Source organism: Cryptomeria japonica, chromosome 6 (assembly GCF_030272615.1).
Source record: "Cryptomeria japonica chromosome 6, Sugi_1.0, whole genome shotgun sequence".
Lineage (NCBI taxonomy): Eukaryota > Viridiplantae > Streptophyta > Pinopsida > Cupressales > Cupressaceae > Cryptomeria > Cryptomeria japonica.
Window position 1 is genome coordinate 287060833 of NC_081410.1, and position 16731 is coordinate 287077563.

General features: G+C 38.0%; 1 protein-coding gene across 4 annotated transcripts in view; it reads right to left on the bottom strand.

Annotated features, from left to right (window-relative positions):
* Positions 1–16731, bottom strand: part of LOC131031948 (uncharacterized) — a 297244-nt gene that overhangs the window by 188658 nt on the left and 91855 nt on the right. For all 4 annotated transcript variants that reach the window (XR_009103347.2, XM_057962824.2, XM_057962817.2 and 1 more), the window contains exons 13-14: positions 5660–5726; positions 5176–5242 (exon numbers count right to left, since the gene is read on the bottom strand). Coding sequence is in view for 3 of the 4 variants with exons in the window: in XM_057962824.2 (XP_057818807.2) it covers positions 5176–5242; positions 5660–5726 (134 nt within the window). In the remaining variant the exon portion in view is untranslated. The remainder of the gene's footprint in view (positions 1–5175; positions 5243–5659; positions 5727–16731) is intronic.

Sequence of the window (16731 nt, forward strand, 5' to 3'; positions counted from 1 at the left end):
TCTCACAGGGTTTGCGTTGAGGCTGCCTTCGTGTTTTGAAACTGCCGCTACAAGTAAGATTTTCCTGCTTCCATGCCTGGCAATCTGACTTTAAACAGTTTTAAGGACAGAAAAAAGTGGAAAAAGCTGTAAATTCCTCCCTTTTTTTTTCTTTTTTTTTTTTCAGACTGCACGAAATGCTCCTAGATATGAACGTGCTCTTGAGTTTGTAACTGTTTACATGGACGTATATTGCTATTGTACACCTCCTGCAGGTCGTGGGCTTTATTTTATTTTATTTCCATGTCTGATAGTATAAACTAGGCATTTTACTTGGAAAATGACTGCTGTTGGTTTCTCTTCTCTGGTTCGAAATCTGGAAATGGTAATGGTCCTTTACCACATGTAGGCTGCTTCATATGTGTATTTTCGAGGCATTTCATTTTGATTTTCCTGGCATATAGCAATAAACATGGGTAAAACTGTTGATTTCTTTTCTTTGGCATTTTCACCTTCCACATTCGCAAATAAAACCCATCCTCTAGTTTATCAAACTCCTTTACACTGCTTCTTGCACAATAAAATTGATGGCTGACCTTGAATTTGACAAATGATCTGTTGGAAGTTGACAAAATGTATTCTCGAATCTTGTAAAATCTGTGCCATACACATGCCCCTAACCCTGTAAATCCTAGCTATTTTGAATAGCAAATATTGCTGCGGCATTATTGTTGTTGATAACCTCAAGACTGCTCATAACATGGGCTCTGTCAGATCCTCTTATAGCTGCTATATGACTTTTTGACAGTGATACTTGTGAATGAAATCATGTATTTGCTGATGGTTCACACATTAATAACTGTCCTGCTACTCTCTTGGACTGTAACCTTGCCCTTTTCACTATACTATCGCCTTCTATAGGCTGCAATTCCTAACAGGGACTGCACTATCAGGCTGTTATATTCATACGGAGTATGAATCATTTTCTTGAAGTGATGACTGCGTACTCCCTTGACACTGCTTGTCATTACACAGTGAACCTGTAAGCACACTTGGTCTTTGCTACTATACTCCTTGTCTAGGCATAGGTCACTATGTTTTAACTATGATAATCATTGTCACTTGTACCTACTATCAATATCAGTTCGTTGTCCAAGTTTTGATGCTTGATTTGTTAAAGTTTTGTGACCATCTTGCCTTTTCTGTAACAGACATTAGGACTGCTCTTTATATCTTTTGTATAGCATTTGTCTGAACATTATTTGATGTTTGAAAGTGCCTTTTGACAAGATCTTTCTATGCCCTTTTGCTACTGTCTTTTAAAAACTTCCAAAAGACCTATGCATCCCTACCTTATGTGTTGTATTATCTTTTGTAGTGCAATCTTCTATAATTCTCCTGTACGATGGTCTCCGTGAATGAGTGCCCCTCGCTTATGACAGCATGTTGGTGATGACATTTAGGATTCTCATGTTCCTATCAGCCTAATGCCATGAGCGACATGTACTCCTTTATTGTGACCACCGTAGGAGACGGGTAAGGATTGTTTCACTGATGTCATAATAATCTGTCCCTAATGTCGTACATGCTGAGCTCAACCCCCGTGGGAGCCCATTTTTCCCACATGCACATATTTAATTGAAGTAATCAGCGATAAAATTTTACCTGTATCTGCACATTGGACAAATTGTTAGACAAAAACTATGTATTATCAGATATGTTTCTTGCTGCTTCTGATACGTACAATGATTGGGCTGGTATAATGCATTATAGGAGTAGATTGTGCATGCATTGATGATGTATATGCAAGGATATGGTATCCCGAGCTCTAATGCAATTCTCTTATCTTCTTGTAGACACTTGGAGCGGCACGGGACCTCTGCAAAGGAGCAGGATATGAAGCTACTCAACTGTGGGGGGTTCGTCATTATGAGGCAATGACGGATCCCTTATCTTTGTTTATATTTTATTTTTACATGCATCATTTTCTTGTATAATGCATCATAGGTAGTCACTCCCACGGCTTGTGTGGGAACATCTCATTTAACATTTATGAATAAAGAAAAATGCTTTTTTCAAATATGCAATGTTGTCTGGTTCTTGATTGGTTGTGAACACTTGCATCTACTTGGAACTCTTTTTAGCATTCTATAGTATCTCTTGGCAAAACACAAACAACAAACATGTTCCCTTAAAACTATGAAACTTGACCAGCTCCACTTGATTGAGCTGGAGAATGAAAATGGGTAAAAATAACCAAAGTGCTCCATGAAATAAATCTAAAGGACAACAGACAACCTCCAACACAACATTTGTCTCCACGTAAAATAGTAGTTGCAAGCTAGGTATTGCCAAAGCCAATGGCTTGCTAATCTTTTACTTGAATTAAACAAATGACTTTTGTTCAATTCTACCCCATATAAAAGACTTACCAATTGTGATTAGGGAATATAAAGCATTGCAATTGAGGAATATGATTTGAGAAGCTTTCTCAAATATTGAACTACCCCTAGCAAACTCCTTGCCTCAATCACAATGAAAGTCTTGGATCACTTCATAGATTTGCCGATTTTTGCCCAAATGATTTTTGCTGCTACGGAATTAAGCACTAGCCTTTAAGAGCAAATACATCAAATTGATATAAAAATGCAAACATTGAGTCGCAGTTTAGCATTAGATTTAGGCATTCTTCTATTGAAGTGCAAGTGTTCCTTAGCTCGAGTACTTTTGATATATCCATAGACAACAATTCCAAGAGAATGTAATGAAAGTTAGGAATTACATCTTTTATGCATTTATTTGCCATTTGGAGATCCTAGTTCTACAAGATTAGTAAGCTAACATGAGAGAAAGTTAGAGAGCTAGTCCTTATGAAAGGATGTAGCTTTCACTTCTCTTTAATTGTTTTATAGGATCTCTAGGAAGCCCCCCTTGATTTTGTAGAGAAAAAAGTGAAGATTGTTACCCAATTTCAACAAGGGCCCAAAACCACTAGTAGATTGACCATCAACCCTGCTTAATGAGTATTTCAACATTGCCCAAGAATTACTCAAAGGTGATCATCTAGGGTCACAAGCAAACCAATTTGCATCACCAACAATACTTTCATGTTAAGAAGACTCTTCTTTTATGCCATCACCATTGTTAAACCCATATAAGAAAATATCCACAAAAAAATTGTGATTAATTCATGCACGGGATGGACAGCAATCCAATCTAAACATCATGCCAGAGTTAATACTTGCGTTGGTACAATCCTACATCACCCAAAAAGTATATATTTCTTAGGCATTTTTGTTCTTGGCATGCAAGCCTAAATTGTGCACACTTGTGTTGTAGTAATTTTTCCATGCACCAGCTTATCACATCCATGTTATTGTGTTGCTTACACCAACTTTGACCTAGGTCTCATGTCTGCATCCAACACAGACCAATCCTCACCACACAAACTTTAATGTGTGTGCACTTTGGAAAAGTCAACAGATGTCAAAATGTCAAAGTAGTTGATCATTCATCAACACATTTATATCAAACAACAATAACCGATGAATAAAACAACAATAACCGGGAACGAGGGTACCTCATTCATCGGTTATATCATTGTCATTCATCTTTGATATCAAACAACAATAACCGGGAACGAGGGTACCTCGCCAGGGGATGCGTCCTCTTGGAGCAGAATTGCTCACTTCATATGGTTTGCACCTAGAAATACAATTGTGAATACGAGTAGTAACACAATGGGGAATCTCCGTATTCTATTAATAACATAAGATTGAAAGAGACATATTTAGGAGTTTCCTTCGCTATTAAAGATCTTAGATCTTTAATAACATAAGATTGAAAGAGACATAGTTTTTATTCATCAACACATGTGAAATTCCCCATTGTGTTAGTACTCATATTCACAATTGTATTTCTAGGTGCAAACAATGTGAAGTGAGCAATTCTGCTCCAAGAGGACGCATCCCCTAGCGAAGTACCCTCGTTCCCGTACTGTGGACAGTCCACGGACAGCCAGGAAACCTGCCATCCCCATCCCCTTTTGCCTACAAGAATCGGAAATGTTCGTGGCACTTGGAAAAATTTGATAGGGGACATAGGGGACGGCTAGTCGTCCCCAAGATGGCTAGGGGACGTCCAAATGTCCCCCATCTGTCGTGGGGACTATTGGTCATCCCCTAACATACATAGGCACAATTTTATGTAATTTTTTAAAAAAATTACAAGCTTTCAATGCTTGTTTGTTTTATGACATGCCCATTGGGATTTACAAAAAAATATGAAAATGGTGTTCATCATGAAGGTCTGTGTGGTCTTGAAGGTGTTAATTCGGGCTTGATGGCAGGGGGCTCCACCCCTCAATCCCACACTATATTGTGACAAGGCGCATGCCAAGGGCGCTACCCCCGCAACCTGTAAGGTGTGCTGTCCCTCGACACCATTCCGACACTACCCCTTGACCCCACTGGGGCCATTGCTTCCAAACATCCATCAAAATATAAGTCTAACCAAGTATTAGACCAATGATAATTAAAATCACAAACTTTGCAAAATACATAATCCCTATTACGAATCTCTGCATCTTAATAGTCAAAGCCACAATCAAGGAATATGAATTATCTAGTTTCATACAATGTCCAGCTTGTTTAGTATACAAGGACTGCCATAGACAAAGTTGGCATGCTATATTCAATGTACATTATAGTGTTGAATGCAAGTTAAGTCATAGTTGGCAAGAAATGGCATTTTCATAATACAAAAATGGTAAAATAGTAAAACCCATGATTCCTATTCAATTACCGATGGTCACAAAGGTTCTATAATGTCTATGATGAATGCTTTATCAATGTTATGATATTAACACTTGAAATTTCTCTATATTTTTTGAAAATTTCACTATTTTTAACAGTCGTCCCCTACCATCCTTGTCCCTGAAGCCCCACGGAACATAGGTGAGCAGGTGTCCCCATGATCATACATGTGTTTTTGCAATTCAATATTTACTACATTTGTTTTCATGAATAGATTGGGAATGCAGAATGTTCCTCTATCATTTAGTATCATATCCTAATATCCATAAAATTTCATTTTGGCATCTCATTGTTTCAGACCATCACTATAGATAACATGTCTGAACAAGTTTGGTTAGATGTAACAAACAATGTATTCAATGAAATCATAAAATCTACAGACCTGCAAAGTCTTTCCCAATCCCATTTCATCTGCAATCAGAGCACGTCCACCATGCTCCAAAACAAATCTGTTACACACAATCTTCTTAGATACACAAAGCACCAAAATCAAAATGTGAGATCAAAATTCAATAAGGGCATGGCAGTCAATGGGTTAAAAAGTATATTATCTCCTTACAGAAAATTTACTTCTAACACATGAAGTTCAAATTCGTAAAAAAATGGCTACTAATGAATTGGAAAATACAAAATTCAACCAATTAACATAAAATATGAGGTAGAAAGTCAACCAAAAAGTAGACTAATGCAGATTAAAAATCTGCCTAAACCTCCATTGAATCAATTTCTCCTTTTCTTTGAGAAACGATAAAAACAAAAAACAAAAAACTTTATTAATGTAGAATACGATAATTACCTATTTATGGTATTCAAAATAAGAACCCATCCAAATTCAATAGTCTAGAAAATATGGAGAATCGGATCACCTTACACCATCTCTTTGAAACGGCAATAGTACATTCTCCAAGAAAGCAGGTATATTGCTGTATGTTCCTGCATATCAAAAAATTTACTTTCAGTTAAAATTATATATAGCTTTTCTTCAGGAATAGGCACCACGTATGTCTAGTCAACTTTAATGACCCACACTACACTTATCTGTGTAATTAAAACAATCATTAACCCAAGCTTGGAGCATGAACCACCAAGATTCACAACCATAAATGGAAATAAAACTATTAGTTACTAAACATACTTTTCAACCATATAACAAACAGCAATTATTTAAACTAAAAAACGTTACAATGTGCTTCTATACCTATACTGCTGCACAAAACTCACTCTAAAATCACGTTAACAACTAGTTGGAGACAAATAATCTCTCTTGATATCATTTCCATGTACAGGAAACAATTATTTGGAATAAAAATTTGTTGTGAAATTGTAAACATATACATTATTAAAACATAATTCCCACTTCTGGCTGTTAAATGCAGGTAAAGAAACGTTACCTTCTAGCAAGCATAAAATTAAAAAGAAAAAAGAACGTATGACTTCGTAACTTTAGGTAATTGAAGGAAACCCTCATTAGTTTTTGGATATAAAACATACTTTTTATTCTCTCTGGTATATCTTAAAATGGTAATGAGAACTTGTTGCGACGTTTTCACACATCACCCCATTGCAAATGGGGACCCCCACTTTTTGCTTAGATTAGGTGTCTTAGTTTGCTTAGCTTGGTAACAGTTTCTTTAGTAGTTAACCTTTGCTAGTGAGTAAGAGATGTCAGGTTGAGGTCATGTTGCAAAATTGCTAGAGGTTGTAGGAAGTTGTCAATAATGTCAAAATGTTGTAGAATTGTCAAGGTTGGCAGGAAGGAGTTGATGATGTGTGTTTTAGGCACATAACATTACAGAATAAATTACCAAGATAATTTACCCTCTCTTGAACAAAATCACCTCAGATGCTAAGAATGAGATCAACTAAAATGATTCCAAGGTTTCTACATGTCAGGTCTTGACGAGTGGGTAACTCAATGGTCGATGTGAATTGTTGTGTTCACTTGGGGACTTACACAAATGTTTGGATTATCATGAATGATGCGGAGTAGGTGTGCTAACAAGTTAAGATTTATCAATATGGCTCTAGATTTACTTCTTACTAAAAAATGGGCAAAAGGAATAAGGTTCATGACGTCTATTCTAAGCCTAGGAATGTAGGAAATGATGAATGGATCTAGTGGAATCAAACCAGGAAAGGTCTCACAATCAGGTATTGACACAAGCTTAGTGCAATCGTCTAAGGTATACTTAAAGATTTTCAGGCTATCACCATCAAACATTGACACCATCCAAGTTGATGCTTGTTAAGGGACCCGTAATAGTTGAAGTTAAACTTACTTAAAATTCCAGTTGACAACATAAGGCGCACTTACCAGCGGCAAGAGGCTAGTGGTATGGATTAAGGATTCCACACAAATGAATTCAACAAATCTTTCACTCAATCTAACATACATGAAAATAAATTATAATCTAACTTGGAGGAATTGAGAACCATGAATGCAAATACAACACTTGAACAGCAAAATCACCAACAATTGAACGATGATTATGATTCAAATAGCTGCAGCATATACCAACAATTCTACAAAAACTCTCTCTTACAAATGAGCAAATGAGAGACAAGGAGGCATATATAGAGTCTCCTACAAAATGGATGGCCAAAATTGATCCAAAATCAACGACCGAGATCATGCCAACAAAACCCTAGAATTGCCCTAATTAGGGTTTACATCAAAAATGGTGCCACCAACATATGACCCAATGAAAAGATACCTAGTCATCAAATAGGGAATCTTCTAGAAGATTCCTCCCTGCATCTCTCTCTCTCCTAGCATACTCCAAGAATCTAGCCAATACTGAATCTAACTCCTCCATGGAAATGCTAGGTAAGGTATCCTGATGTAAATCAATCACGTCCAGTGAATTGGAGCAAGCATACAAAGTGTTCTCCCATTCTGGCATGAGCTTCTGTGAACTATGAACATGAATCAACAAAGAGACCAAGTCGTCTATCTGACTCTTCTTCAAAGAGTCCAACTGGCAAAAATACATAAATTTCATCTTGTCGCTTAATTTAGCTAAGTGTAAACCACTAGCATCACTAACATCGACACCCAATAATTCCTTAATCGAGGCAAAGATCTTCATCTGAATGTCCTGGATTAATCCTTCTATCTCCATACAACTCGACTGGGCGTTCTCATAAGTTGATTTCTTCACGGCTAATGAACAATACCAGCCATAGAAATCATATCTCTCTCCATTGTGCACAATGTTCTTGCTGACCAACGTGGAATTAGGAATCTTCTTCAAAGCCTGGAGGCATGGAATAGTCTTGTCTTGAATAGGCCGGAATTCTTCCCAAACTCCCTCCAAATACTGGATTCTGAATGTGAGCCCTGTTGTCCTATCATATGCATGGATAGACTGAGTAAGGAAATCATTTGCCTGCTTTCTTGTATTCTCAATCCACTTTTCCACCTCTGAGAGTGTACATCTCGCTGCCTCATAGTGTGAATGCATTTCATGGTCAACTGCAATAGGGGAAATAAGGGTGGGATCTTCACGCCCTATCCCTACAATATACTCTCTAAGTCTAATATTCTCTTCTTTGTACCTTTCTTTCTCTGCAATCTCTCTGTCTAACCTTGCATCGATTGCCTTGAGGTTTTCACCAACCTCCTGAAATTCTTGCTTTCTAGATGTATGACCAAGGGCGACTGAAGTGATCTGGAAATCCATAGGAGTAGCAGTGTTCGTTGTCACGCCTACAATAGGAACAGCAATCTGCGCAATCCACATTCCTGTCTCATCTCTAGCTATGTGCAACAAAATCTCCGCTCTCTTGGGCTCTTTCTCCTTAGCACTCCTAGCTAGGTAGTCATCAATGTCGTCAATAGACTGTACATCTATCATTTTCTTACTTTTCTCCATACTTCTCATCAGCCATTCAGGAATAGCGACCATCACCATACCATCATCGAGACATATTTCTCGATCAAGTCCTCTCAATGTCGAGATAACATCATCATTATCATAAAGATTATTCCTGGTCCAATCATATACCTCATTTCCCAAACTAACTTCCAAAAGGATAGTAGGGGATCCCGACTGATCATCATTCTCATTCGGAGGTGCAGATGTTGCTATGGCATGAAATTCTTGAGTATTCCCTGGTAGTATCACTATGTTGGAACACTGTTGAGTCTCCTTGTTATGTTCTGTTACTTCAATCACTTCGATTGATGAGACGCTGAGAGGGAGTGAAGGAATGATAAGTGGAGGAATGATAGTCTTTTGTTTCTTCTTCACCTCCTCAATCTTCTTCCCTCTGGCCTTGACTTCTCTTGGCGTGTTCTTCCTTCTCTTGGGAGCTTGACTCTCTTCGTCTGCATGAATCTTGACATCACTGATGGTCCTCTGACCATCCTCGAAAGTAGACTCTTCCAGCTTCATCCTTTCATAAGTGAAGGGAACACCCATATCAACTAACTTATTCATCTGTATATCTACCCATGCACAGGAGAAACTCAAGACCTCTCTCATCAATACATTCAGGTCAATCTCTTCTGACTCTGACCAATTAGGCAATAGGATTGCCTTCTTCATTTCACTCTCATACTATGGATATGTATGATCTCTGTCATCTAACACTTGATCAGGAATGAGGAAAAGTCCACACTTCCTCATAAAATCCACTGACATTCTGGACCACACTATTCTCTTCACGGCTTGCTTGTCCATCAAGTTAGCCCAATAATCTTCTATGTCAACTTTGTGAATGAACTTCTCTCCCCTAATCCTTCCTACTTTCTTGTCTAGATCGAATCTTTCTCTTTTCTTGTATGTAGCAAATCGATAGAATGCAAGCTCCTCACTCGCAGTGCTGGCGGCTGTAACAGACTGGCAAACCTTTGATGTCTTCCCAACTGAAATAGGGAATGTCATGCATGTCCTCTGCTTCTCTCTTTGAATAACATCGAACTCTAGAAGTTGTCTCACCACTTCCAACAAGATCATTCTGTCAGTCGGATTCCTAGGAAGTCTGTAGGGTTCAGATTGAAACCCATGAATCCTAAGGTACGTGAAAGTGGGAAACTGTATATACCACGATCCATATTTTTCTATTAACTCTGTTGCCTCCTTGGACAATCTTCTGTGGATTCTGCCTTGCAGCATCCATGTGATGTACATAGTGAATGCATCATTCACTCTCTTATAGTCTTCAATTCAATACATGCTCAATTGGGGGTAGCATTCATGACTCCTGAATTGTCCTTGCCCATTCTCGACTTCACCTTTGCATATTAATCCTCTGTATGAAACAAACCGTGCAAGCAGGTATACCAGGTAAGAAGTCATGGCGAATGACTTGGACCGCTCCACATTCCTCAGCTGAAAATCCGGATTGTCACTTATAATCTTAGACCAATTTACTAACGTTCTTCTAAGACAATCCTGGATGAAGTAGAACATCCATCCATTGAATAATGCTCCCTACGGCATCCCATCACTCTGTTGAGTAGGAATATCAGATCACTAGACTCCTCCTTGAAGTCTACGCACATGAGTGTCTTGGGAGCCTTGGAATGATGAGACCTAGGCTCAATCATCCACTCTTTGTTTATCAAATTCTTGCATACACGCATCTTCTTCGTGTATCTTTCTTCATATTCATCCTTGGTCACATCCTTCATGTCTGTTCCACGTGGAATTCCGAACACCTCTGCAATAGCATCCTCAACAAGGTAGGCAATGACAACGCCCTTAGGAGTCTTGATCATTCTCGTGAGCGGATCGTAACATCGTGCACACTCCAGGATAAGCTCACTACACTGTATGGACTGTGGGAATCCAACGGCATGAAAAAAACCACTGTTCATAATGTTCACATATGCTGGGTAAGGAACTTGATCTCCGACTCCGAACATCCGCTGCTGCATCTGGTCGAAGTCTAGGAAATGCATATTTGTATCTATGATCTCCTTCCATCTAGATGAAATCTTAAGCTCTGGATAAAATCCAGTCTCCAACATCTTCAATAGTTCTTTCCTTTCCTTATATCCAGACTTCGACATCGCACTTGTACAAAGCTTGAAGTTAGACTTAGGAAAATAAATAATGCTTTTAATCAAATTCCTGACTTTCTAAAGATTTTAGCTAAAAGAGCATGGAGTCAAAAAAATAATCCATACACTTAGTAAATTTTAACAATTAGATTCAAAGTGTGACAACGCTAGGGTATGGAAACCCTATATAAAATTCATTTGGTATGGAAACCCTATATAAAATTCTTTAATACCTCCTTATGCTTAAAAAATATGCAAGCTAAAATGCAAAGGAGTATACTGGATCAATGATAACTAAGGAAAGGTGTGAAAGGTTGTGTTTTCACACAAAGTATGTCTGAAAACACCTTCTGCGGTCAACAATGGAGGTCAACAATTCTGAAGACAACCTGAATATCAGACTTTTAAAACATGTTGTAATCCTTCAAAAATGTGCATAAACTCGATAAAAATCAGTTTTAATGATGAAAACAATCATATTCAGGAATGTAAGTGGGGCTGGTAAAAAATAAATTTCTGAGGACAAGTCTGAAAATTGATTACTTCAGACTTACCAGCACCTTGCAAAGTACTTAAAAATCCCTGAAAATGATGGAAAATAGCTAAGAAATCAGCTCCAAGCAAAATCGCCAAAGTGGTCAGGTGGCTGGAAATGAAAATTTCTGAGGACAATCGCCTAACAATGGAGTTTTCAGACCTGCAACAGCGATAATGGTCTGAAAATGCACAGAAAACTCCATAAAACGCCTCCAAATGCAAATCGCCTGAGTTGGAATTGGCTGGGCAATAAAAATTAAAGTCTGAAAATTAATGGGCAGCCATTAATGCAGGTCAAATCTGAAGAAAAACCTCAGATCTGAAGCGAATCAGCAAGCTGGGAATGATGGCAGCCACCAAATATGCATGAAAACCACCAAAATGTGGCACCAAACCCCTCCAAAACCAAAATCGAAATTTCTCCAACTATAGCGCCATTTTTTAAATTCTGAAAATGTCATTAATGGCAGCTTGGATCTGCAACAATGGAGGTCGAACAGCAAGGAAAAAATGGAGAAGAAAATCGCCAACTTTCCAAATACAAAAATCACCACCTTTCAACAAAAATCGCCAAGTTTGAAAAAATCGCCATACTTGGAAAAATCGAAAATCTGGAAATGGTCTTCAACGGCAGCAAAGGAATGGATCAGCAAGCTGGAAAAAATGGAGGAAAGAATCCTCTACCCAACACTTCACTTCAGCACTTTGCCAAAATTCGCCAATAAGGGAGAAAAATCGCCTTTCATGGAGACACCTAGCAGATTTAATAATAAAATAATGTTGGAAAACTCCTCTCTTATACTTGCTTTTACCTCTCACTTTCACCACACAAGCAATGTGGGATAAAACACTTGCTTAAATACTTGTTTGGTAAAAAACTAACTTGCTTCTAGAAGGTTAAAATATTAAATGTTTATTGCAAGTTATTTTTTTTTGCTTTTAAAATTTTAAATAATCATTAATCATCATTTAAAAACAATTAAAAAATGGGGCTCACTTATTAAATATTTCGATTTAAGTCCAAATTGAGCCTCCAGGAGAAAATCGACTTAAGTTGGGATTAAAAAATCCCTTTAAAAATCATTAAAGTGTCAAAAATTTCCCCACAAGGGAAAATATACCTTAGCTTGGATAAAAATCCATGCTCTAATTTCATCAAAATGCACATAAAACACTCCAGGGAAAAATCGATGGCAGTCTAGACTGAAAATCCACACTCCAAACTCATTTTACTTGCAAAAAATACTCCCTGGTGGAAAATCGACCTCTGTCTGGATGAAAATCCGGACTTAAAACTCATCAAAATGCTCTCAGTGGAAAATCGACTTGGGTTTGGACCTTAGTTACCGGTTCTTTGGGTTTTGGCTTGGGTCTGGGTCCAAGTCCCTGTTCGTGCCCGGTCCTGGTCCGGCCCGGGTTCCACCTGGGTCCACCTGGGTCCTTCCCAGGTGGCCAAGTTCCCTATGGGACAAGGAACTCGCCCACCTGGGAAGGACTCGGGTGGAACCCAAGTCGAACCCAGGAGGACCCGGGTGAACCCAGGCCCGTGGGTTCCCAAAAACAGGGCCCACATGTCAAAAAACAATAAAAACCAATTAAAAAGTACTTTAAAAAATAGTTAATTAATAATTAAACCCTAATTCGCCCCTTTATGATGCATTTTATGCATCAAAACATTCATTCAACTCATTCTATTTGCATTTTTGAAGATTTTTTCTCTAAAGCCGGGTTTCTTGGTTTTTGAATTTTTCTTCGAAGGTAGAGACTATGAAGATGTGAGACACGCATAAAAGGCATAGGAATCACTGGAGAAGGAAGATTTAGCCATCAAAGGTGAGTGAATCTGAACTTTTTACAAGTTTTCAAGAATTTTTTTAAGAATTTTTTAATTTTTTTTAAAGTTTTTCTAAAAAATTTTAAATAAGTTTTGTATATTTTTTTACACTTTGTATGCAGAGTATGGGGTTATAATGCCGAAATTTTATCAATTTTTTTCAATAATGTTGTGTTTTCTCTTTTTATTTTAGGTGCATTATTCATATAATCATACATAATGGCTGAAATTGGAAGTGCAAGTGCAAGCTCTAGTTCAATTGCCCATGCCCGAACTGAGAATAACGCCATTAAAATTGATCAAGATTCACCACTTTGGTATTATACAACAATGATCAAGCAAGTGTCTGGACGTGGGGGTTTTGTTTGGAAGTGTGGCACTGAGTATACCAGCTCATACTATCAAGTGAAAGGCCACCTTTGTTTCATCCCCGGGTGTGGAATAAAATTTTGTAAGGGATTAGATGGCAAGGGACTGCCAAAAGCTCTAGTTTTGGAATATATTAGAGAATAAGACAAAGTTGATAGGAGAAGTGGCAAAGCAAAGACGGATCATCCTCTTGTCCAGTCAAGCTCGAAGACTACGAGGCCTTCTAGTAGTATTGGCTCCACAAGACCAGCCGGATCGCATCCTTTCATGCCAAAACCAACAATTGCTCCACTAGAGAATCAAAATGTTGTGGCTTCACGGAAAAGAGGCCCATTGGATACTGCCTTCAAAAATGAAATGAGAGAGATTGCAAATCAGAGCATTGGGCGTTGCATTTATGGCAATGGGCTTCCTTTCAACCTTGTTAGATCACCTTACTTTCGGGACATGGTAGATACCCTTTGCAACACACCTTCTGATTATGTTTGTCCAGGGTATGAAAAGGTGAGAACCACCTTATTGGCAAAGGAGAAAGCATCCGTAGAGTCACAGTTGAAAGTCATCGAAGATACATGGCCGGAAACAGGTTTGACCATCGTTTCTAATGGATGGAAAGATTGTAAAAATAGGCCATTGATCAATGTTATAGCAGTGTGCCCTAAAGGGGCAATGTTTTTGAAAGCGGTGGATTGTGAGGGACAAGTGAAAGATGCAAGTTTCATTGCCAATATCGTCATAGAATGCATTGACATGGTGGGGCCTCAAAATGTTGTCCAAGTCATAACGGACAATGCTAAAAATTGTAGGGCAGCGGGGACTATAGTGGAGGCTACATACGGTCACATCTTTTCGACACCATGTGCAATCCACTCACTCAATTTAATCATGCAAAAGATTGGCACACAAATTGATTGGGTGAAAAAACTATACGAGGGTGAGGAGATTCAAATGTTTGTGACTAATCATCATATGTCACAAGCCATTTTTTATAATTGATATATGTTTTGTATTTTTTTATGTCATGTTAGGTAGCTGAAACACGATTTGCATCTCACACACTCGTCTTAAGACGACTTGTGAAGGTGCGAGAGGCCTTGAGTTCTATGGTCATCAACGGATTGTGGAGTGTATGGAAGCAGTCCCAGACAGAAAGAGCTCTAAAAGTAAGAGCATTGATCCTCGATAAGAAATGGTGGGATACTGTGGAATATGTTTTGAATTTCACTGAGCTCATCATGAGCATGATTAGGTATGTTGATATTGATTGCCCATGTTTGGGTGAGATTTATGATGGCATGGATTGCATGGTGGAGAAAATAAGAGAAGTAATAAAAAGAAAAGTAAATAACCCAACGGAAACATTTTTCAAGGTTGTGCAGAATATTATTGTTGACCGTTGGAACAAGATGACCAATCCCTTACATCTCTTAGCATTTGCTTTGACACCAAAATTTTATAGTGCAGAGATGCTTGCAACACCAAGGAGGGTCCCACCAAATAGAGATGCAGAGGTTGCTTCTGGCTATAGAGCTGCCTTTACAAAGATATATCAAGATGAGGAGACAAGAAATGTTGTCATGAAAGAGTTTGGCCAATTTGTATCCACAAAAAATCATGATGTTGTAGCTCTCAATGCTAGATATGTGATGGATGCTGATGAGTGGTGGTATGTACATGGTCAAGGCTCCATTTACTTGCAGCCTCTTGCAATTAAACTTCTCTCCCAAGTATGTATCTTTTTATTTTTTATAGTTTTCCAATTCCATTTGATGCTATCATATTTTTATTTTATAATTTATAAATTTCTAATAATGTTTTAACTTTTAACAGGTTGCAAGTTCTTCTTCAACTGAGCGGAATTGGAGTACATACTCCTTCATCCACTCAGTCAAACGTAATCGTTTGGGTGCAAAAAGAGTTGAGGATTTGGTCTACGAACACTCCAACCTTCGTTTGTTGTCACATAAGGACCTTGAATATAATGTGGGTGCAACAAGGAATTGGAATATGCCCCTAAGTGTGCTGATTTAGATGCTACAGTTGCACAACTTGCCCAAGTCTAGATAGACGAGGCAGCTATGGAACTTGAGAGAGACTTGGCTAGTGGGTGTGACATTCCGTTCGATAGTGGTTCAATTGATGCTGGATTTGAACCACTTGATGACCTTGGGCTTGGGTTGGATGGTTTAGATGAAGATGAATATGGAATTTAAATCCCATAGATGGCTTGTAATTTGAATTTTTATTGTGTCATGACATATTCACATTTTGAAACTTGAAACTTAAATATTATCTTTTTTGCAAATTATGAATATGATATTAGACTTTAGTTATTAGTTTACTGATAACATTTGCGATATATGGATATTTATTGGCATTGACCGCTTGGGTTGGATGGTTTAGATGAAGATGAATATGGAATTTAAATCCCATAGATGGCTTGTAGTTTGAATTTTTATTGTGTCATGACATATTCACATTTTGAAACTTGAATATTATCTTTTTTGCAAATTATGAATATGATATTAGACTTTAGTTATTAGTTTACTGATAACATTTGCGAAATATGGATATTTATTGGCATTGGCAATTATGGATTTATCATTTATCATTTATCATTTATGTATGGAAAGTCACATTGTATATTTTATTTTTGTATGGATATATATAATATATATGTATATATATAAATTTATAATTCATATATGTATATATGTACGGACGAACCCGTACCCGTACCCAAGAAAAAAAAAATTGCCGAACCCGCAAATCCGTACCCGAACCTGAACCCGAACCCGAATCCGAACCTAAACCCGAATCCGAACCCGAACCCGAACCAGTAACTTAGGTTTGGACTGAGAGTCTACACAAAAATCCGCACTAACTTGTCACAAAACATCCTAGTGGAAAATCGACCCAGGCATGGAATCATCCTCAACATTGTCCGCACTATAGTCTGCACTCCAATCCGCACTCCTAGTGGAAAATCGCTCGCAGTCTGGAAAAATCCTGACACTTAGCCAAATTTTAGCACGTCCAAGGGAAAATCAATCCAGGTATGGATAAACAATAGTGGAAAATAATAGCCAGTATGGATTTCAGCGGAAACCCATGTGTAGTGCGGATTTTGAGTGGGGGAAAAGGGTGGGTAGTCTGGAATATGAAGGGAAAAGCACCTTTAGCATGGA